Source organism: Xenia sp. Carnegie-2017, unplaced genomic scaffold (assembly GCF_021976095.1).
Source record: "Xenia sp. Carnegie-2017 unplaced genomic scaffold, XeniaSp_v1 HiC_scaffold_21, whole genome shotgun sequence".
NCBI lineage: Eukaryota > Metazoa > Cnidaria > Anthozoa > Malacalcyonacea > Xeniidae > Xenia > Xenia sp. Carnegie-2017.
In genome coordinates, this window is record NW_025813484.1 from 2,217,028 (window position 1) to 2,238,701 (window position 21,674).

The 21,674-nt window shown below is 34.9% G+C and overlaps 6 protein-coding genes and 1 long non-coding RNA gene across 10 annotated transcripts; 4 read left to right on the top strand and 3 right to left on the bottom strand.

Annotated features, from left to right (window-relative positions):
- Nucleotides 1-762: 762 nt before the first annotated feature.
- On the top strand, nt 763-6,668 carry LOC124443732 (cationic amino acid transporter 2-like). Of its 3 annotated transcripts, XM_046994247.1 has the most exons (7): nt 763-816; nt 1,391-1,618; nt 2,304-3,045; nt 3,418-3,887; nt 4,212-5,013; nt 5,554-5,786; nt 6,141-6,668. In XM_046994247.1, the coding sequence occupies exons 3-6, from the start codon at nt 2,598-2,600 to the stop codon at nt 5,766-5,768; spliced, it is 1,935 nt and encodes a 644-aa protein (XP_046850203.1). In that variant the 5' UTR covers nt 763-816; nt 1,391-1,618; nt 2,304-2,597; the 3' UTR covers nt 5,769-5,786; nt 6,141-6,668. The 3 variants fall into 3 exon arrangements, with proteins under 3 accessions (XP_046850203.1, XP_046850202.1, XP_046850201.1); XM_046994246.1 differs by lacking the exon at nt 763-816 and having other exon boundaries at nt 1,328-1,618; nt 1,768-3,045; XM_046994245.1 differs by lacking the exon at nt 763-816 and having other exon boundaries at nt 1,329-1,618.
- On the bottom strand, nt 1,088-1,749 carry LOC124443736. Its single transcript, XR_006947740.1, has 2 exons — nt 1,608-1,749; nt 1,088-1,367 (listed from the first exon to the last, which is right to left on the bottom strand). It is a non-coding gene; the product is annotated as an uncharacterized LOC124443736 (long non-coding RNA).
- On the bottom strand, nt 6,109-8,151 carry LOC124443733. 2 transcript variants are annotated; one of them, XM_046994249.1, is made up of 5 exons: nt 7,874-8,151; nt 7,736-7,795; nt 7,378-7,537; nt 7,086-7,237; nt 6,109-6,908 (listed from the first exon to the last, which is right to left on the bottom strand). In XM_046994249.1, the coding sequence occupies exons 1-5, from the start codon at nt 7,931-7,933 to the stop codon at nt 6,666-6,668; spliced, it is 675 nt and encodes a 224-aa protein (XP_046850205.1). In that variant the 5' UTR covers nt 7,934-8,151; the 3' UTR covers nt 6,109-6,665. The 2 variants fall into 2 exon arrangements, with proteins under 2 accessions (XP_046850205.1, XP_046850204.1); XM_046994248.1 differs by having other exon boundaries at nt 7,086-7,240.
- A 310-nt stretch (nt 8,152-8,461) lies between these two features.
- Nucleotides 8,462-9,519, top strand: LOC124443816 (DNA replication complex GINS protein PSF3-like). The gene is made up of 2 exons (XM_046994348.1): nt 8,462-8,952; nt 9,029-9,519. Exons 1-2 carry the CDS (start codon nt 8,530-8,532, stop codon nt 9,260-9,262), a joined length of 657 nt encoding a protein of 218 aa, XP_046850304.1. The 5' UTR covers nt 8,462-8,529; the 3' UTR covers nt 9,263-9,519.
- A 274-nt stretch (nt 9,520-9,793) lies between these two features.
- Nucleotides 9,794-17,622, top strand: LOC124443813 (cyclin-L2-like). Its single transcript, XM_046994345.1, has 11 exons — nt 9,794-10,019; nt 10,256-10,330; nt 10,615-10,724; nt 14,555-14,639; nt 14,779-14,882; nt 15,137-15,236; nt 15,760-15,822; nt 16,084-16,125; nt 16,204-16,333; nt 16,472-16,565; nt 16,761-17,622. The coding sequence occupies exons 1-11, from the start codon at nt 9,825-9,827 to the stop codon at nt 17,242-17,244; spliced, it is 1,482 nt and encodes a 493-aa protein (XP_046850301.1). The 5' UTR covers nt 9,794-9,824; the 3' UTR covers nt 17,245-17,622.
- On the bottom strand, nt 17,623-19,235 carry LOC124443815 (short-chain dehydrogenase/reductase 3-like). The gene is made up of 5 exons (XM_046994347.1): nt 18,872-19,235; nt 18,444-18,715; nt 18,130-18,374; nt 17,908-18,033; nt 17,623-17,826 (listed from the first exon to the last, which is right to left on the bottom strand). Exons 1-5 carry the CDS (start codon nt 19,137-19,139, stop codon nt 17,733-17,735), a joined length of 1,005 nt encoding a protein of 334 aa, XP_046850303.1. The 5' UTR covers nt 19,140-19,235; the 3' UTR covers nt 17,623-17,732.
- Nucleotides 19,236-19,517: 282 nt separating this feature from the next.
- Nucleotides 19,518-21,207, top strand: LOC124443814 (45 kDa calcium-binding protein-like). The gene is made up of 4 exons (XM_046994346.1): nt 19,518-20,058; nt 20,139-20,332; nt 20,405-20,493; nt 20,629-21,207. The coding sequence occupies exons 1-4, from the start codon at nt 19,572-19,574 to the stop codon at nt 20,873-20,875; spliced, it is 1,017 nt and encodes a 338-aa protein (XP_046850302.1). The 5' UTR covers nt 19,518-19,571; the 3' UTR covers nt 20,876-21,207.
- The last annotated feature ends 467 nt before the right edge of the window (nt 21,208-21,674 follow it).

Consider the following 21,674-nt stretch of genomic DNA (forward strand, 5'->3'; position numbering starts at 1 on the left):
GGTTTATATCAAAAATTTGAAGAAATCTACCAACATGAGAGATTTCAAGTGATGAAAACACACAATTTGCTCTTCATTCATTAGAAAATATTTTTATCATGCAAAGATCTTTAATTAACAACGTTGTAAACATCTGTAATTATACAGTGGAAATATTTGAAAGATTGTGAACGGAAGTGATCAATTCACAGCCATTTAAATTGATGTTCCGATATTGATTTTCGTGCCTTTCTTAAACAAAAATCTCTCTGGAGATTTTGGAATTGCCTTTGGGGTGTGTTGATTTCCTCTACACAGATTTTGTTGTTTCTACCTTGCGTTTTTTTAGAAATCAATCTTTTCAAATAACATTTACACTTCTCACAATTATAACGTTTTTCGCTCTGTCGTCCAAATGATCGTAATAAAGTAAATGGTTTGAACCCGTAAGTATCGTTACATGTTTGTAAATGTAGATCGTCCAGGTTGGTATAGTCCTGAGAAGGACTGTTTTTGTTGTTGTTGACTGACGTTTCGACAACCTTAGCGGTAGTCATCATCTCATTTGACTCTGAAGATGACTACCGCTAAGGTTGTCGAAACGTCAGTCAACAACAACAAAAACAGTCCTTCTCAGGACTATACCAACCTGGACGATCTACATTTACAAACATGCAACGATACTCCCGGCTTCAAACCATTTACTTTGTAACGTTTTTCTTATTTGGTTCAACAATCTGTAGAAGTATTTCCTAACTTTGACAATCATGTTTGGTCTTTTAGATGTGATCAAACAAGTCAAAGGCAATTTATTTGGTCATTATTGAGCATCATTGTGTAAGTATGTAACCATGTATCTTTTCAATTCATACAGCTTTGTATGAACAGGCCTTAAAACTAGTGTATTTTATTAAAACACTTCATTGAATATTCGATTATTTGAAAGTGAATACTTTGATGCTAAAGAATTAGTTATACCCAACTAAGAAAATTTGCCATAAGGTGAAGAAAGCATCCAAGTAACTGTTGCCGTCCTCGGGCCCATTTTCACTGACTTCAATTAAGCATTATCACTAATCTCTGCTGGATCTAGCACAGAAAACACTGCTCTTAAATTCATTTTTAATTAATTTATGGCGAGGCTAATCATAACATACACAATATGTGGGCAGTGAGACAGCTGTTTTATTTTGTACAACTTGTTCTCCAAAAAGTCTTAGTAGTTGAGTGATGATGAATAATCTCTTTTTTCATTTCTGGTAATCACACCTCCGCAAAATGCAAATTTTGCTTTTGTCGATTCAGTATATCTGCATATTCATAATGAAGGCTTCGTGTTGTTGTACTTTTTGGTCGTCATATTATATGCTTCGTGAAATCATAACACCCTATATTTAAAAGATCATTTCAGGTTTCTCCATTTAAAGAAAAGTTGAAGATACGCTGAACCAGTTGGAACGAAATAATCGGTTCACAATAGACTTTACATGTGAAATTTGGAGCGAATAAAGCTGAAAAAGTTGAAAGGACACAGTACATGCACAAGAGTCAACAGCACACAACACAGACGTGTGTACGTCTACATATTTCATCAAGATTTCAGTGGGATATCAACAGCGTATACTAACGTCAAATTCAAGTGAGTTGTCTTCGGTGCTCATGCCGTGTTTGAAATCCAATTTAGTTCAGTTGATGTGAATTTACATGCCGATTGGCCCGCTGGAAAGTATATATAGTCAAAATATAGCATATTGATTTTCGTTGATAAAATATTTGGATCCGTTTGAGCTTTGTTCCTCTTCTGGTGTTCGAAAGGAAAGCCGCTTTATTCCTAAAGAAGAGTCCTCGCACGAAAAGTTTTGAATTTGATAAAATTGTTATAGTTCATTCAATAGCTTACTGTTTAATTTGATCAGTACAAAGCTACGTAGGTTTAGTCAAAGATACATATTTAGATAATTTTCGTTTCCTGTTATACTTGGCTTTCATAAGAAAAAAACTCGACTCAAAGGCATTGATATACTTATACATTCGTGAACAAATATTTATTTATTGTTGGTCGATAAAGTTCTTGCTGAATCGTTTTGAAATCGAGAAAGATTACAACGCATCAACAGTGAACAGGGACAGCTGGGAATAAGCAAAACATCGAATTTTTATGGAAAAACCCTGTTCGAAGTAAATGACTTATCTTTGACACACCAACTTTGTAAAAGTGTTTATTCCTACTTCATAAACGTTTTGCCAAATCACTTCCTTCGGCATTTATTGAATCGACCTTTGTCTGCCATTGATAGTGTGATAAGCCAATTTTTACAATATAGTTGAAAGAGAAGTCCTGAAGAAGAAGGAAAGAGGAAGAAAACAAGAGAGTATCGAAAGTATGCCATTCATGCCTTGATGGATATAGACAAGAAAAACGAAAGAAATTAGATTTTTCTGCAGTAGCTGTAAGAGCTTTTAATTGGAACTATAGCATTGTTCAGAGAAAGTCATTCGTATAGACAGTCGACACAACTTTTACTCCAACATCCAAAGATACATACGAAAACTCCATTTCAATTTCACTCCGAGATCATTTCAAGTAAAGAAAGAGCATATTTCAAAAGACACTCAAAATGAGTTTCACAAAGTTTTATTCCATGTTAACGCGAGCGAAAAGCATAACAAATCAAGCAACTGAAACAGCTCTGAATCGCTGCCTTCACGTGTTCGACCTGACATTCCTTGGGGTGGGTGCAACTGTTGGTGCTGGTTTGTACGTGGTTACCGGTCAGGTTGCTAAAGATCAAGCAGGCCCTGGTATTGTTCTTTCATTCCTAATTGCAGCCGCAGCATCAATGTTGGCCGGCCTGTGTTACGCTGAGTTTGGATGTCGGTTGTCAAAAGCTGGTTCAGCTTACGCTTATACTTATGCAACGCTTGGCGAGTTTTGGGGTTTCGTTATTGGCTGGAATATGATTCTTGAATACATAATTGGAAACGCTTCGCTTTCCCGAGGACTAAGTAACTACATTGATTCTATATTTGGAGGAGCTATCAAGGATTTCATAAAAGCGAATCTTGGTGAGTACGTAGGTATTGATGACGTAATGATACTTTATTTGGGTGAGTACGTAGGTATTGATGACGTATTGATACTTTATTTGGGTGAGTACGTAGGCGATGATGACGTAAGCATACAGCAATAGACTGTGGGTCAGTTGTACGAAATTAATGCTTAGCATATTTCTTTTTAAAAACCATAAAAACGAAGTGACAATTTCACATTTGATGCAAATACAACGAAAACAAACTATGGTTATCGCTAAAGATGTCAAGTCGTCAGTCAACACTGACACAAGCAGTTCAACTCAGGATTCATTAACTTGGACGATCTACATCTACGAACGTGAAACAACCAATTTAAGCTAAAATAAAATTTTTGTCTCCTTTCAGGCTCGTGGCACGTGAGTGGTATAGGCTCGTACCCAGACTTCCTAGCATTGCTCATGCCTCTTCTCATGATGGTCATTGTATGTTCTGGTGCTCAGCACTCAACTGGCTTTAATAAAGCTGTGACTGTAATCAATTTGATCGTTGTCGCTTTTGTAATTAGTGTGGGATTGTGGCATGCCGACAGTAAAAACTGGCTGCCCCGCGAAAATTTTGCACCATATGGGGCATCCGGTATACTTGCTGGAGCTGCCAATTGCTTCTTTTGTTTCGTTGGTTTTGATGTCATAGCGACTGCTGGAGAAGAGACCATCAATCCGCGTCGTAATATCCCCTTGAGTATTGTTTTATCCCTTCTCATCTCATTTTTTTGCTATTTTGGTGTTGCCACAGTTCTCACCATGATGGTGCCATATGCTGATTTGAAAGATGAAGCACCTTTGGCAAAAGCATTTGGTGACCACGCTTTTAAGGTAAAACAAGTTTTTGTTCTCCAGTAATGCATAAGAATAATAAATGCCTTGGAGTCGATACGCAAGCTTTTTTTAAACAATCATAGATCATGATGACGTTAAATGACATTGAAGAATGTCATGTTCTCCTTATGGAGATTGATGACAAGAACAATTGTTCCTCAACTTTCAATTTCTTTTTTTGTCATTAAAACGTCCACAAACTATTTTCCTGTAATCACTTATTGCCTGAGGTATGCGATGATTTATTTGGCGTCATTCTCGACACTAAAGTTTAACTATACTCCATACAAATATTTAATCTAGACATTCATTTGTTTCCAGGCTTCCCAATACATTATCACAGCCGGTGGAATTGCTGCCCTCTTTGGTGCACTTCTCGGAGGTACATTTGCCGTGCCAAGGATCATCTACGCCATGGCAAAAGATGGCTTGCTCTTCTCATATTTCTCGAAAGTCAGTGAAAGGACGATCACTCCAGTTCGTGCCATTATAGCGGCCAGTATATTGGCTGCATTGATTGCTCTGATCTTTGACTTGAAACAACTCGTTGAAATGTTGAGCATTGGAACATTAATGGCGTACACTATGGTTGCCGTATCCGTCATAGCACTTCGATTTCAACCTGGTGTTCCGAGCATCTATGATCCGGGACATGACGCGTCAACAAATGGCGTATTTTGCTGTAAAACCAACCAAGATGCCTTCCGGGACTATGTAAAGTTAGATACATCAAGTATCACGTCTTCAAATCCAAATTCAACAATGGACACTGTGAGCACAAAGATCACTGATGACGCTCCAGATGTGCAATCTAGTTTCCTAGCAACTGCATCACTCGCCTTAATTGTCTTCGGTATGGGCGGGGTCAGCGCAGTATTTATTGGTGCTTGGGGCAACCTGCGCGGAGAGGATCCTTGGGCTATAACGACTCTAATCCTTAGCAGTCTTGTCATAATTATTGGTGTTGTTATAATGGTTTTACAACCCACCAATGGGGCAAAGTTTCCTTTCATGGTACCATGTGTACCAGTATTACCATTGACAAGTATAATGGTGAATATCTTCCTACTGCTCAAGTTATCCTATTTGACATGGGTTCGGTTTGCCATCTGGCTAACAATAGGTAGGCAACTTGTTAAAACAGTTTTAATTTACCTCTGAATAAAATCAATTATTAGGGACAAGTAACTTGTCGTCAGTTGTGGATTAAGTAGCTTTGACAACTGAACAGTTAACCATGTAAACACCATGTACACAACGTGTAAACACCATGTACACAACGTGTAAACACCATGTACACAACGTGTAAACACCATGTACACAACGTGTAAACACCATGTACACAACGTGTAAACACCATGTACACAACGTGTAAACACCATGTACACAACGTGTACACCATGTACACAACGTGTAAACACCATGTACACAATGTAAACACACCATGTACACAACGTGTAAACACCATGTACACAACGTAAACACCATGTACACAACGTGTAAACACCATGTACACAACGTGTAAACACCATGTACACAACGTGTAAACATCATGTACACATCTTGTAAACACCATGTACACAACGTGTAAATGTCATGTACACATCGTGTAAACAAAATGTAAATATCATGTAAGTGAGCACTTTGTTTTCAACTTTTCTAGGTTTGATTATCTATTTTGTTTATGGTATACACAACAGTGTGGAAGGTAAAACTACCAACGATAAAAAGGGTGATGAAATCAAATTGATAATGCCCGCACCTCCCGATCAACTCTATGATATGAAGCAGGTCCAACCTGAAGCAAAGAAGGAAAGAATTGAAGACGACTTTATTGATACTGCTGACAAAGATGAACCAAGATATGTTGAGCATTGAGGAAGAACGCCTATGGGGGTATGTACGATGGTAAAGTCTATGCCGTAACTACATCTTAATGCTCATTTTTTGCATTCAATGTAACACATTACAAATAAAGGAAGACAGTATATTCATAGTTCAGGATCATTTTTGGTGGTCTCATTTCTGAGCTTGACTGCGCAAGATGTGGAATCTTATGCATTTGAACTCAACTCTTAAGCCAATTCTAACCCAATCGTTCAAGCTCATTTCGAGTCTAGACACTCAATTCTTTTAGCTGCCTTTGTTATCCGCATTATCTTTTTCCATCTTATCCATGGAGTTGGAATTCCGTTCGAAAAGATTTAACAAAATATAATTAAGTTGTTTTTTTCACTTCTATTTTCTTAGAATACTTCGTGATGAACAGTAGAAATACAAATACAGCAAAATTTAAAAGTAAAAAGTAAAATAAAGATTAATGAAATATTGATGAGAAAATAATGCATACTTCCATTTTTGTTAAGTTCGTAACGCAGACTCCATGCTTGTTTGTAAATAAATAATAGATAGCGTTGGATAACGAGGAATGTTTTGCATTGCTGTCCTTTGTTCTATGAAAAGTTTGAGAACGGTTTTTAAAAATTGAACATGAACATCAAAGACTTTTAGATATATTTATTTGATTCTTTCGTAGAGCAAAATATCAAGTGATTGCTTTTTTGCAACAACTTTCTCTTGAAATGTCTTCATTGACATGGAACGTAAATTATTGAAATTACCCAATTGAAAAATGTCAAAAATTTGATTACACGACATTATGCAAGACATTCCCTTTGTTTTAAAATACGTCGAAGAATATGTAAGGCATTTTTTGTTAAAAAAAATTCAATGCTCATTTGCCTAAAGGTTCATTATATTAAAGCCACTTTGCATTCATCTTTTCGCGTGTCTTGAAACACATTTTATCTTGGACCAAAATTTTTTAAGTACTCCGTCGTCAATGTCTTCTTTCCAAATGCCTCGCTTCCTTTTAGAAGCAAAGACTTCTGCCGCGACAAGTCTTTCAATAAACCGGTTGTAGATTTTCGTGTGGGATAAGGCAGGAACATGCATGACTTTTGCTAAACCCATGGAAATAACTTCCTCATTCACAGACTTTGTTCGTCGAAACCATGCCTAGATGACATGCAAATGAAATCAGAATCATGCTTTTTAAAATCAGAGATCCCTTTATAAAAAATAATGTCAAATATTAATGATCAAACGCTAAACATATCGATGACAAACGCTAGTTATTTCATTGATGAATGTATAAGATTGAAATACATCAGCAGCTTTAAACACAGAACACACCTTATCTTCATAAACAATAGCTTCTATATGATCACTGGCTTTTGTTCCAAGTAACTGAAACTTGATCTTTGAGTTGTTGAGCTGAGATTTGATATAATCATTACCAGCTGTCAGCAGTTCCACTCCAGTCAAATTAACTTTCAAGCAATGTGCTTCTTAAGTAAGAAAAGTTTGATTTTACTTGGGCATGATGGCATACTCTCTTTGGAACATTTGCGAATTGTGATCAGTGTTATGATGTAATAACTTTTTTAAGTAGTAGCAAAGATTGGTTTGGTCATCTGCTCAATACCTGGAGTTGTGAGATGTTTTATACGTGACCTCCAAAGAAGTGGTAAATGCATAACATGAAGACAGCCATCGTTGTCTATTCTAGTCACTTTTCCTGTCAAGATTGCATGATTTCTAAAGTAGCTCTTTGGGATGAACTGTATTTCTGTGAAATGATGAATCTAAAACACAACAAGTATCACATCTTTCTTCCTAGAATATGTTTACTAGATAATATGTCACATGATCAAAAGGCGACCAGTTGTTGTAATTTTAAGGTTCAAAGTTGGTGATCAATTCCTACTTTGAATATTCTAATTTCTAATAAGATCTAGTTGCACAACATATTTTTATTTGATGCTTTTTGTACTCAAACCTACTGCATATGTTCTTCTTATAATGATCACAATGGCTACACCACCAAGTATCCAACTTGCATTCTACAAAGAAAAATCAAAAGATTCTTCACAAAGCTGCTTTCAGTTTAAATTGCTTTTACATGGAAATCAATTACTAACTCTGATGATTTTGATGTTTTGATCAACAAAACTTTGAAAACGATTGAAAGAGTTTGGCATGGAAGAAATGTCAGTTCTTTCGTCACATTGACAAGTCTACTTTTCTTCTATCCACCATTCTTTTTCATCCTTCTTGCTGTTTTATGAGTTACTTCATTTAATTGCTTTATACGAAAGCTTTCGAATGACGTCATTTAACAGACTTAGCAAAATTCAAAATTAAGTTTGTTTGAAAAGCTATTCAACGTGTTTTGATTTTTTTCTGGCATATATTCAACTTCCATTAAAATGGAAAAGCGATTTTACACATTGAATTGTAAACAATTTTGATATATTTTAATATGCAGAAGGCAATTTTTCTCGCAGCCGAATTACAATCATTGAAACGTCGTTATCACGGAAGATTTCAGTACTAAACAAAAGATTTGATCATTCAATATTTTACAAGAAATTATTTCAACTTATTGTTTTGTAAAAAATAGCGAATGTTTGTGGGAATATTCCGGATCTACTCGATCTAGTGAGATACCTGGAGATACCAAGAGATTTGGAGTCATTCTGAGCGATGCATTCACGTAAATTCAATAACATGGACAAGGTAAACAAAGTTTGCCTTCAACTAAAGTGTTGATTTAATTCCATTATTATTTTAAAGAATGACTTCTGAAGATTCTTCATACTTGTATGGATCGTACAGTTCGTTGGAATCATCACCGAATGAGTGGAATTATTTTGATCTAAACGATATCAAAGCTTGTCATGAAAAAGTACCATGTACATTTGAAACACAAGTAAGAAATTTGGGTTTCTTGGATCATGGTTCTGATACTGAACACTTAGAAACTGGAACGAAGATGGAGCTACCTTATTGGCTTGCAAAGGAACTGTGTGCCAAACAGAGAAGGATTGTTTCCGTTGACCTTCCAAAAGTATATCGTGAAGCCTACAGGCAAATCTTAGAAGCAGATGCTATGGCTGTTGATCTCAATAAACTTGAACGGTATTTCTACTCTTTTGGAGGAAAGTTATTAGACTTTGATTACGATGACAATCCAAGAATTGCAGAGTCTTTGATGATGGTATGTACTTGTATAATATGTGAAATTATAAGTTTTAGTACAAAGAAATCTGACAATATGACTTATATTTCTCTAGACCTATATGAATCGAATGAAATCGCTAATGGATTTATCATTGAGCAGACTAGACTCCCATCAAGAATCACAGACTTTCCTGCCAAAACTTGATCATGAAGAACGGAGTATCTTTGATTTGTCGCAAAACAGTCTGAGGCGTTTTGAACATTGGAAACAGGGTACTGCCTCTAAATTGGTTACATCGAACACTGTAATAAATCAAAGGAAAAGAAAACGCACAGAAGATAAATAGTTCTTATAAATATGTAAATTTTGGTCTTTTTATTGTTTTGATTTAATTAGCATAGAGGGAGTCTAGCATAGTCATTCTATGAGTAATCTCTAATTTTAACTCATTGTGATGTTATATAACTCTTATTAATTACTGAAATATATAAATTTTATATAATTTATACAATAAAAACTCTGTCAACTGTCAACACAATTCTTTTTAAATGGCAAGCATCAGGAGAGAGTTGCATAATAAATCATTAAATTCAATTGGTTTAATTAAATTGGTCACATGTGTCGTTGGTGTCCATGTTTGGGGGAATTTTTGATAGCAATTAGCAATAAACAACTAACAATTCACATGTTCCCTCAGTGCATGTTCCCCAGTTATTGAATGGTGAAAGGTGGATTATTGGGAATATATTTGGAACGTGTGAGATTTTGAGGGGTACGTTTGGAAATTTCACGAAATTATCCAAAATTACCCCTTTGACTAAAGAAATACCCCCCCAAACGGAAGTGCATTCATTTCAAAATTTTTCAACTGCCGCGCACGCTCAAGCGTGCTTGTGCTTTGGGTAAAAATGGCGTCTTCTTCAAGCAAAATTTATGAGTACGGAAGTGTGATAATCACGCTGGAAAACTGCACTATTCCTTCGGAGAAACTCGAAAATACACCTTCTAGTTTAGATGGACTTCATAAAGAACTTGAAACAGATTTACGTATTGTAGGTTGCGAATACATTCAAACGGCGGGCATTCTACTAAAACTGCCACAGGTATTTTAAGTAATATATCAATTTCTAGAGATAAAAACGCAAAGTTTCACTTGTCGAAGTTATTATTACGATGTTAAAGTAATTTCAGACGTGAAGAAAATGTTTTCGTTAGTAAAAATGTTCTTTCATTGCTTTTTGTCTTTAAAACCGTGCGAGAATTCTTTCTCAAGTATAATCTTTCAAGTAGTTCCTGAATGTCGGCAAGCGGATGATAATCATATTCTGTTGAAATTCAGGTGGCAATGGCGACAGGCCAGGTTCTATTTCAGCGATTTTTCTACTCGAAATCTTTTGTTCGTCACGATGTCGAGGTAAGCTTTATAGTTAGAAGATGATTGTGGTAAAGTAGCTTGTGTTTTATTGCAATGGCGGTCATATACTCATATTCCGTAATCCTATTTTGAAAAATTTTCCATCACGTTTTGAAGTGAAAATTAGGCTCCACTTATTATTGAAATCAGCTCTTATTCACGTTGTTTTCTTACTGATAATCAAAGACGTTTTTTGGGCACATATATTGAGATTATTTACTTCAAAAGTACTCTTGCATATATGAGTTGTGAATCAACAAAATCATTCTGACCCATACTTTCAGGTATATGCAATGGCGTGCATCTTCCTTGCCGCCAAAATAGAGGAGTCACCTCGACGGATACGTGATGTCATCAACGTTTTTCATCACATCAAGCAATGCAGAAATGAGAAGTAAGTATTGCTCTAGATTTTGGGATGGGTAACAAGCAATGCATGCTGTTTAATATGAGTGAGTATTACGTGTCCTTCCAATAGCTATCTCACAATATGGTAGTGCTGCCATCTGTGTACCATAGGAAAATACATCATTGACATTTCTATAACACCCAAACTTTGAAACCATGACATTTCTTTGGTGTTCTTCTTGTAGTACTTCATGTGATATAAAATCTTGTTTTCGTCAACTAACTAGTTAGTTTGGTAGAAATTTGTGTATATTTTAATAGAAGAGGACAAACTTAAAAAGTTTGTTTAACAAAATAAATCATAAAGCAAATGCAATGCAATAAATAATTGCAAACACATAAATTAATATTTGTTCATGGTCTAAATGTCATATCTCAGCAAAAGTGAACAGGCTTGCATTTTTCCTTTGTATTTCATTCGGCAACTTGGTCAATAAAGAGTCATCTCTGACCTACATTTCTTTCTATTTTAAAATCAAAGCGTTTATGTCAAACTCCGTCTTGTTGTTGCAATGGCAATTGGCAATGGGATTGAATGACAGCAGCTTATAGCAAGAAACAAATGGTCAGTATTGTATGGTTTGTCATTTTTTTACTCGTGCCTTGTTGGCTTTGTGGTAAGCTACGGGTTTGAAGTCTGTGATCATAGACATCAAATCCGATGAAAATGCATTCTATTCATTGAATGCATTTTTGTTAGCAAAGATCCAAAGGATTTTTGCACAGTTCCTTCTCTTATATATTCTATCAATGGTCATAGAATAATACAGACATATAGATGTGGTGTTGGTAAGTTTCCTTAAGTGACTGAATATTGACACCACTCTTGCTGTCCCACCGTTAATTTGAGCTGTTACTCAAGATAAGGCATTACCACTTATTATTCAAAACTTAAGTGACACAATGAAAATTTCATACTTGACACATGTAACTACAAGCACTTATTATACTACCTTAAGGAGCCTAGTATCCATTTTACTTGATATATTAATGCATAATTGTGAAATGCCATGGTATTGTTTACATCATATTATCTATTTCAATGGCATTTGCTTAGATGCTATGGATGACATCAGAGCAATTGATAGTCTATCACTATGGAAACTCATCATCTACATTGTTCTGTGCTATTATGTTGCAAGTTGTTATGTTCTAAACAATTTGCAAATTAATGTTAGAATAGGACCTATTTATGACATTTCATCAAGTAAATTTATGAGTTATTGTTTATAACAAACTTCTCATTGATTTGCTGTTTTTGGTCTTATGACATGCTAAGGGTCTTTGTGTACTAAATACCAATGGTTTAGTACTTTACCCTTTTGATTAATTATTTAATGATGTTATATATATTAATATATTGTTAGGAAGAAGAAAATTCACGAAAACTACAATTTCATCCCAACAAGTCAGAAACAGGCTTGTCAGGATGAAATTGTAGTTTTTGTGAATTTTCTTCTTTCCTAACAATACTTACGCTCTGCTCTAACGCATCGAGCACCATAATATGGAAAATCAAAAAACAAAGCTTCCTATATATTAATATATATAATGTTATGTAAATTAACTTTACTGAAGAATGCTTTAAACCAATAAACATAGAGCAACTAAAACTGCAAAGTATCAATGATTGCATGTGCACAAAACATTGCGTAGCAAAAATTTATTGATATTATATTAATTTAATTTAAAATTTTAGTAAAACTTAAACTATAATAACATAAACAACATCATTTGCATGTGTCATATATAATTCTATTTGTCACATGATTACATTATTAGTAACATTTATAAATTGCAGAATTCTTTATCCATTTGGGATACTGATGTATTGGGGGGGTTCTTAAAAATACTAAATCTCACTTGTCCTTATGGACTTATGCAATTTGCCGTATTTTAAATCTCAAACATGCATTTGTGACATTTACACTATAAATCTATTGTAATTCCTGGCTTTAAGCGCAGGGAATAATTAAGACCTCACATACAAAGTATAGGATATTTATGTTCTTAGAGTAATTTTATCTGAAAAGATATACTGTATAATTTTGAAATATTCTTCTCAAAATTAAAAGGCAAACATGCCACATTGTGTGTGTGTGACCTGGAAAAGTGGAGGGTTTTTTAGTCCTTTTGAATGCCACATATTCTGTAAATTTTGAGACCACAAAGTAATAAAAAAAGCATGAAATACTACATTCCACGATCCTAATTTAAATTTAAATACACATACTAACATATTATAACTCATACAAGTATTTTTTAATGTTGTCATTTAATTGTCCGGTATCTACTGTGCTTGAGGCAAAGGGGGTTATAGAATGTAATCTAAATTGGGTGGGGGGTGTTATTGTGCAATAGCATGCTCTGATCTGTTAAGAATCTGAGTATTTAAAATGTTCTATGCTGTACATTTTTTATTCTTTGCTTTAATTAACTAAACATGATGTTTTTGAGTACTTTTCTTTCTTTGATAACTACTGTTTGTTCCATTACAACTACTGTCTTTTCCTTGACACTTGTTCTTTTCTTCATAATTACTGCCCTTTTTTTGACACCTGCTTTTCTACTATTGATAGCTACGTTTCTCTTCTTGATGCATGCTGTTCTCGTTTTGATAACTCATGTCCTCCCCTCTTGCTGTTCTGTTCTTGATAACCATTGTCCTTTCATCTATTATCACTGACCTCCTATTCATAACTACTCTCCTGTTCTTGATAACCAATGTCTTTATGTCCTGTTTGTTATCAGTACTTCCCTCACTCTGATGACTACTCTTCCACTTTTCTCTCGAAGTGATGCAATGGAAAATGTACTTGGTGCTGGGAGCTGTTTAGACGTTCGTATTCTTTGTATGGAGGGGTGTAGAAGATCATAGTAGAATTCCTTTTTGGTGTAAACTTTATTAATAAGGTTTCGTTTCTGATCTTGTAGTAAATAGCTAGCTCCGGCAGTATCAAATGTAGTTTCGGTATCTAAATTTCATTTGTTATCAAGTCAATTGTATATAAGAAAATTACATAGAATACTAGATAAACGGTGTTTACGCTAGTGTCGACTGCGCAATTCCTTATGAATGTGTTCTTAGCTTGAAATAAGTCTGTGATTGAATTTTTTGTGTGTAAGTGATGGGAATATTTAAAATCGACATTGATGTATTGTATAAAGCTTTGAGTGTTCTTGAAACCAGAACAACTACAGCAAGTGTTTTCAAAACTGAACTATTTATGTTGTCATTGTGTAAAATTTATTTACTGTTTAAATACTCTCACTATGTTTGGTTAAATCAGTTTTAGTAACTCCATGCAAGTTATTCATTTCCTCCTTATCCCACATGTAGTAGTTGCTTTAGGTGGGGGTTTTTCGTAGGTCTATCTGTTTGCCCGATTTGTCTGTCGACCTGCTTTCATTTATAATCCCTTCACCCTCGAATGTCCCCTATATCCTATCCTAATATATATGTATATATAATAACATTGATATCCCTAGATTTGGTGATTTGGTGGTATGCTAATAATTAAGTCCGGTAGTGTGCTTTTATAAGAGCGAATATCTACTATGATCTTTTATAATGTTATTTCTGCTTCTGTCAGTTTTATGCTTTTTAGCATTCAGTGACGTCTGAGCTTTCAAAATTATCCCTTTTATCATTTTTTTTTAATCCGTCAATACAAGACATTACTTTATACTGTGAGATAGCTTTGGTTGGCCTCATGCACACTCTCCATGTCAGAACGGTAACATTACAAACTGTTCTTGCTCGCAAATACCATAAACAATATCTGTTTTCTGATTGGTTTGATTTTTTATTCACAGACCAATAGTACCAATGGAATATATGGGAAATCAGTATTTCAATCTAAAGAATTTCGTCATTAAAGCTGAAAGAAGGATTCTTAAGGTACACATAATGTTTGTTTGGATCCTTAAGGTACACATAATGTTTTGTTCACTTGAGCTCGACTTGTTTTCCTGCAGTTTTCAACGTTCAGTGTACATGTAATTACATGCTTCTTCACTTTTTTGTATTTTTTGGACAGGAGCTTGGATTCTGTGTTCACGTTAAACATCCTCATAAAATCATCATAACCTTTCTGCAAGTTCTGGAGAGCGAAAAAAATCAACAGCTAGCGCAGTTAGCTTGGTACGTCTTCATATTACTTGCTACCAGTAGGGTGGCCGTTTTGTTACCATCGCAATCAGCTTGTTACATCCACAAATTACTTGCTACTAGTAGTATGGGTGTTTTGTTACCATAGTAATAAGCTTGGAACGTCTTCAAATTACTTGCTACCAGTAGGGTGAGTGTTTGTCACCATAGCAATTAGCTTGGTACGTGTTGGTAACGAGTCATCTTCAATTTCTTTATGCATTAAGTAGTTGTTTGTTTATGCTTAGGAACTATATGAACGATGCCTTGCGGACGAATGTTTTTGTTCGATATCAACCTGAAACTATTGCCTGTGCTTGTATATACTTATCTGCTCGAAAGTTGAAGGTATTCTATGAAGAATCTTTGTTGTGCCTCAGTTATGTTTGTTTTTTAAAAATATAGTGCCTTACTTATTCAACTAGACGTTCCTTTAATATGCATACAATGCTGTGCTCCAATTCCACGAGTAAAATCATGTGGTTTTGCTGTCAATAAGGAGTTTTAAATAAACGTGAAATGACTGCATTTGGCTTCAAATTGAAATAGATTGGTGTAATAATTTTCAAGCTAACGCGCTAGACGTAGCTACAAGTGTGATTACAAAATATTGCATCTTAGCTTGGTGTGCTTTATCTAACTATACATGGTATTGATTTGTGAATATACGTGTACTTTTTCTTAACAAACCCTATAAAATCAGTTCTGGTATTTTCCCATTGTTCCATTAATAAGACAGGGCATTATGGCCTAAACCTACATGATTAACCATATGAAGTGTTCATTTTTTATGTGTATATACGGAGATATATGGAATATATAGACTTTCTGGTGAATGCTCGTAATTTCTTATCAATATCTTTACCATCAGGTACCTTTACCAGCACGACCTCCTTGGTGGGAGCTTTTTGATAGTTCATTGGAAGAGATTGAAGTAGGATTTTGCTCGTATTTTATTATGTACATTGCTTAGTTCCTTGTTATATTGTCGTTGTCCATTTACAATCACGTGGTACTGAGTCGAATTATTTTACGGTCTTGCCTTGCTAATACTAAGCAAAAGATTTGATTGATGCGTCACGTGTTAGTGTGTCCCATTGATTAGCGTTGGTCTGGCTCTCATTTGACAGTATCGAGTTCATCGGAAAAACTGTTGATTTTGGTGTCAGTAATTAAGATTATTTTTTTCATTTAGGATGTATGCATTACATTACTGAAATTATATGAACGACCAAAGGTTAGATTGGAGTGTTCATCTTATATAATTCTTGAAATGGAATATTGTATTAGAAATTGGATATTTTAATGTTGGTAGATTTCATTACAAACTTTGAGTAAAGCTGTGGACAAGTTAAAGAAAACGAAGAAAGTCTCAGATTCGGCGACTAGTACTAATGAAAGCAAAATGAAGAAGAAGGTTGCCGCAGTAGATTTTTCCCAACCAGGTATAAATTTTTTATTTTTCATCAAAAGAAAATGATAAAGCTCTCACAATAGGTGTAAATAGCTCAATAGTTCACAACAATATCATGCCACTACTTCAATATCCAAAATGTTTGTTGATAAGCGTGTTTCTTACACAGGCTCACCAAATTCCAACTCTTCGCCCGTTGTTAGCGGCGAAAGTTCAAAATCTCGTGTTGCTGATGTGAAGAACGGGAGCAATAAATCGGAGAGGTTAGTTCGGCTGCTTATACTTTTATCAAAATCAAGCGAGAACAACATTCCCAATGCTTCTGGGTTAACTTTAACTGTAGTTCTCATTGATTAACCTTCTACAAATTGGTAAATATTTAAAATTTACGAATTTATAACTTATTGATAGTGTACTATTTTGAGGACAATCGAATTGATAATCGTGTAATTTTACAGTCAAGACTTGAAATTCTCCGGGAAAAGATCAAGTAAATCGCGTCCGACGCAAAAAGACAAAAATCACAGTCAAAAAGTGGCAAAACGATCGAGAAGTCCGGTCAGCGACGTCTCCCGTAGTGGCTCGGGATCGGACAGCGTTTCTGACGTCAATGGCGGAAGTGCATCTGACAGCGGAGCGAGCGTGGAGTCAATAGGGGATCGTAGGCATAAGAACAAAGTTGCACGTCGAGAGGTACGTCATAGTCACAGAGATAAACGCAATGATGTGCGATCTTCGAAAAAAATGCAGAAATCAAAAAGTTATACGAACTCTAACCGAAAGCAACGGGAGAAGAGTCTATCACCTCATTATCGTAGCGAAAGTAGAAGCCGAGATAGAAGAAAAGAAAAATACATACGTAGAGTAGATAATAAAGAATCAAGAGGAAGAAATGGGGACTATAGGGTATCAGACAAGAGGGAACATAGGGAGGTAAGGTAGTTCACCTAAGGTGTCCATACCAATCGCGATACTCTCGTTTATCTATACTATTGTATCTAAACATACATTGCTAGATCATTTGGTGGAATTTTTGATATGTGAATTAATTATAGATTCCATTTTGTTTGGAAAGATTTTATATTTTACTTAAGAATTATATGTCTATTCCACATGGTTATGCAAACCAAGGAGATGTTTGGGAGAACTTGAGAGCTGGGCAGTGCATGATGCTTCAAAGAAATTCCAAATGTTAGTTGCTAGCTGTGGAAAATTAGTATGTAGTAGTGTTATCATTTGTTCTATTGAAACAACCAATTATCTTTTCGAATTTCTCTGGGCAATTAAGTTGGAAATCAATAAATTTCACAATACATAAAATATATCTTAAGTAATTTTTTATTGGTAACGTTCAGACAATTTTTTTAATTTTGTGGCTTATTATGTTATGTATTATGGCAATTTGTATTCTCCACTAAAATCCATGAACTTTAAACCTTTTTCTGGTGTCCAACAAAATCTTTCATTCCGTCGTTCAACTTGGTGAACTTGTGCAATTCATCATGTAGTTTTTGTGGGAAGAATCTATAAAAGAAGTCAACACTTATATAATCGCCAATAGTTAATTTTATGTGTTGCAAAAGCATTGGTTAAGAAGTAACTAACGGTTTTAGGGCAAATATCAAGGCCAACCAAGATGGCAAAATAACATAAATTTGTTTTCTTTCAATTGCATCTATCGTTTTCTTTGCCACATATTCAGCTGAAACTGTTGGTGGTATATTGGTGAATCTAATTCATGAAAAGAATTGCATTTAACTGTAAACCATGGAAGTCTTAAGTAAGGTCATCAATTGATCAATGTATCATATATTTCCAAACTCTAACCTTCCTTTTGCCCCTTCAAATAATCCAGTATTGACCTTTGTAGGTAAAATTGTTGTAAAACAAATCCCATGTTTGTTTGCATACAATGCTTCTTGTCGTAATGACTCCATTATCATACTCGCTCCAGCTTTTGAGGTACAATAGTCTACTAATTTAGGACAAGAAAAGAGAGACAAGATAGATGATATAGCTACAATGTGACCACTGTTTCTTTCAACCATGCCAGGATAAAAAGCTCTCAATGTCTAAATAAGGTATAAAAAAATATTTTATACTGCTGCTGTGATGAGTTTTATCGAAGTGCTAAAGCTTACCCAAAAATGAGACATCAAATTGAGATTCATTGTCTTTTCAATGTCTGAATCACTGCACACAATAAACTCTTTTCCAATGACAGTCCCAGCATTGTTTACCAAAATATCAATGTTTCCTACATCTTTTGAAACTTCTTCGGCAGTTTTGTACACTTTCTCTTTGTCTGTAACATCACATACATAACGGTAGGCTTGTCCACCTAAGTTGTTCACCTCTTTAACTACTTTATCCATGTTTTCCTCATCTATATCCCAGAGAACCACTTTAACCCCTGAAGAAGACAAAAAAAAATCAAGCGGAGAAATTGAAATTTTCTGAAATTTATGTCATTATAATTGCCATTTCATTGTAATGTAAAACTTTCAATATTTACCATCATACCAATACAGTATATGTTCATCTCAAACTCAGTATCTTCTTCACTCACCTTTCTTAACCAAAGCCAACGTTATTTCTTTTCCGATCCCATGTCCCGCACCTGTTACCAGTGCAGTCTGCCCTTCGATGCTTTTTTGTTTGCGTGGGACAACAAAATGGAAGAATGCATCGACATAGCAATAAAGGCTGTGCAGGAAAAGCTTGGTCACCTCCGGGAGAAGATCGATATTACCAGTGAAATAGAGCAGTAGAACGATTGCTATGAAGGGCGACAGACATAAAGTAGGAATTATAAAGTCGTGCCAGCAACAAAACATCTTGATCTCTTGATGATGCAGCTGTTTGCTATAATTGAATTTACCACTCCTTCGATTAACTATCGAAACGAAATTAGAATTCGTTGAACCGTGTTCTTGTAGTACATAATTATATCTGATAATGACGTGGCAGTACTGTGATTGATTGCATATGAACTAGGGGAGCTCCGTTAAAAAAGAAGGCATTGAATTGGGTGTATACTGTTTCAACAACTGGAATAGTGAAATTTGTTGAGCGCATTGAGGAAAATAAACAAATTTCTAGTTAGATGTCAATTTTATAAAAGAAAATGAATGCATTACTATGGTATGGACAGTATAGTGTAAGTGGTACCTCCCATGTCATTCAATGACGTAATTGTCATTTTAGTGTATGATAAAGAGCGAACATTGCAACTTGTATTCTGTTTACTTATTTTGTTGACACACAACATGGCGGGAGTTCGAGGAGTGCTGTATATATGTACAATTTTATACTCATCAAGTTTCTGCAGACCGATCAAAGAAGGGGACATGAAGGTATTGAACAACGATCTTCTTCCTAAAGATCGCATTCCTGGGGTGAAATTAGAAAGAGACGGACACATTAATCGTGATTTTCATCATGAAGCTTTTCTTGGACGTTTGGTCGAAGAAAATAAATTAAACCCGAAGAATTTGGACGGATCGAGAAAGTTGATTGAGATTTTTCACAAAGTTGACTTGAGTGATAATCACAAGGTGGACAAGGAAGAGCTTACGACTTGGATTCATGATAGGATTTTGGAGCATTATGATCATGCATTGAAGATTAACAAGGAAAGTTTCAAGAAGATTGATAAAGATGACGATGGTCTTGTCACATTGCAAGAGTACATGCAAGGCCTAACAACTGATGATAAACTTCAGGAGGACACATTAAAACTGGGAGAGCAGTCAGGTAGAAAAATCATTGCACTTTTGATGATGGCTTTTATGTGTTGTTGTCACATAATCTTCAGTAAATTTTCATTCAATTAGAGGAACAACTCAAGGGTTTGATGGAGGAGATAATGTCAGAAGATTTGAACAGATGGAACAAAGCAGACCAAAACAAGGATTCAAAGTTGAATAAAAAAGAGTTCCTAGCATTTCAACATCCAGAGCATAATAAACATTCAATTGAGGCTATGGCCGAGGAACTTCTCTCACAAATGGACGATGATAGCAACTTGGTAAAATGAGGCTATAATACCTTCGTTTTTGAGGGAAATTCTCTTTAATAAACACTGTTAATTTAATATTAGGTGTTAACTGTGGATGAGTTTGTCCGTGTACCACCTGGAGAAGTTGATGATGATGCTGAAAAAGCTGAAGATGAAAAATATTTCAACGAGTAAGATACAAATTTATAAAGTTATTAAATATTATTCATGTAGACTTGGCTAGTTTTTGTGCTGTCTTTTTTTAATTTAGTTTGTATATTACATTTATGATGAACATTATGATACGGTGGAGTTGTATTTCATAGGAGAAGAAAGGAATTCTCTGAAGTAATAGACATTGACAGTGATGGTAAAGTTTCTTTGGATGAGCTTAAACATTATCTTGATCCACGACACAAACAGCATGCCATGAAGGAAGCAGAATATCTAATATCTGTGGCAGATTCCAATAATGACCATGAGCTAGATGAGAATGAAATGATATCAAACTATAAACTATTCACAGGCAGCAGTATGGCTGACAGCCCCCGCATGTTACATGAAGAATTTTAGTTCACAAAGCTCAAAACTGATGTACACATTCATTCTGGAAAAAATATGACGTATCAACCTGCGGTTTTAATGGATAAAGGGCAAGTGTAACACTAAAAATTTAATGAATGACGTAGTAAGGCAGGCATTGTATAAATATTTAATGTAAATATAAATATTCAACCATGCAAAAAACACGTGAAAGTTTTAGGGAGTTAAATGAGATAGCACTTATCTCATATGTCATCTAAATGATTTATACATACATTATGCTTGTATGAAATGACGGCTTACTCATAAAATGACGACTTTAGCAAATGTTGTCTTTTATGAAATAAAAACTTTCTGAAGTATCGTTTGTGTCCTCTCTTACCGAGAAATACCGAGGTAGTTAGAAGTTAGTAGTAGAGGAAAAGTGACGTATACCTTTGTGTATACCTTTGTGTCATTCTTCGTCTAGATTTATGTCTACCTTTTTATTTAACTATGTGTCTACCTTTATGTCTAACTTTACGTCTACATTTTTGTCTACTTTTGTGTCTACCTTTTTGTGTACCTATGTGTTTGTCTCTTTGTCTACATTTTTACCTACCTCTATGTTTTTATTTTTGTCTACCTTTGTGTCTGGTTTTCTGTACCTTTGTGTCTACTTCAATTCTATCTTTCTGTCTTGTCCATCTGTTCGTTTACCTTTTTTCTATCTTCATTTCTACCTTTTTGTCAACCTTTTATAAAAGTGTTGACACAAAAAGTCATTTTTTGTTGGAGACAAAACTTTCAAAAGTCGTCATTTAATATAGGGGGGTACATTTAAAAAAGT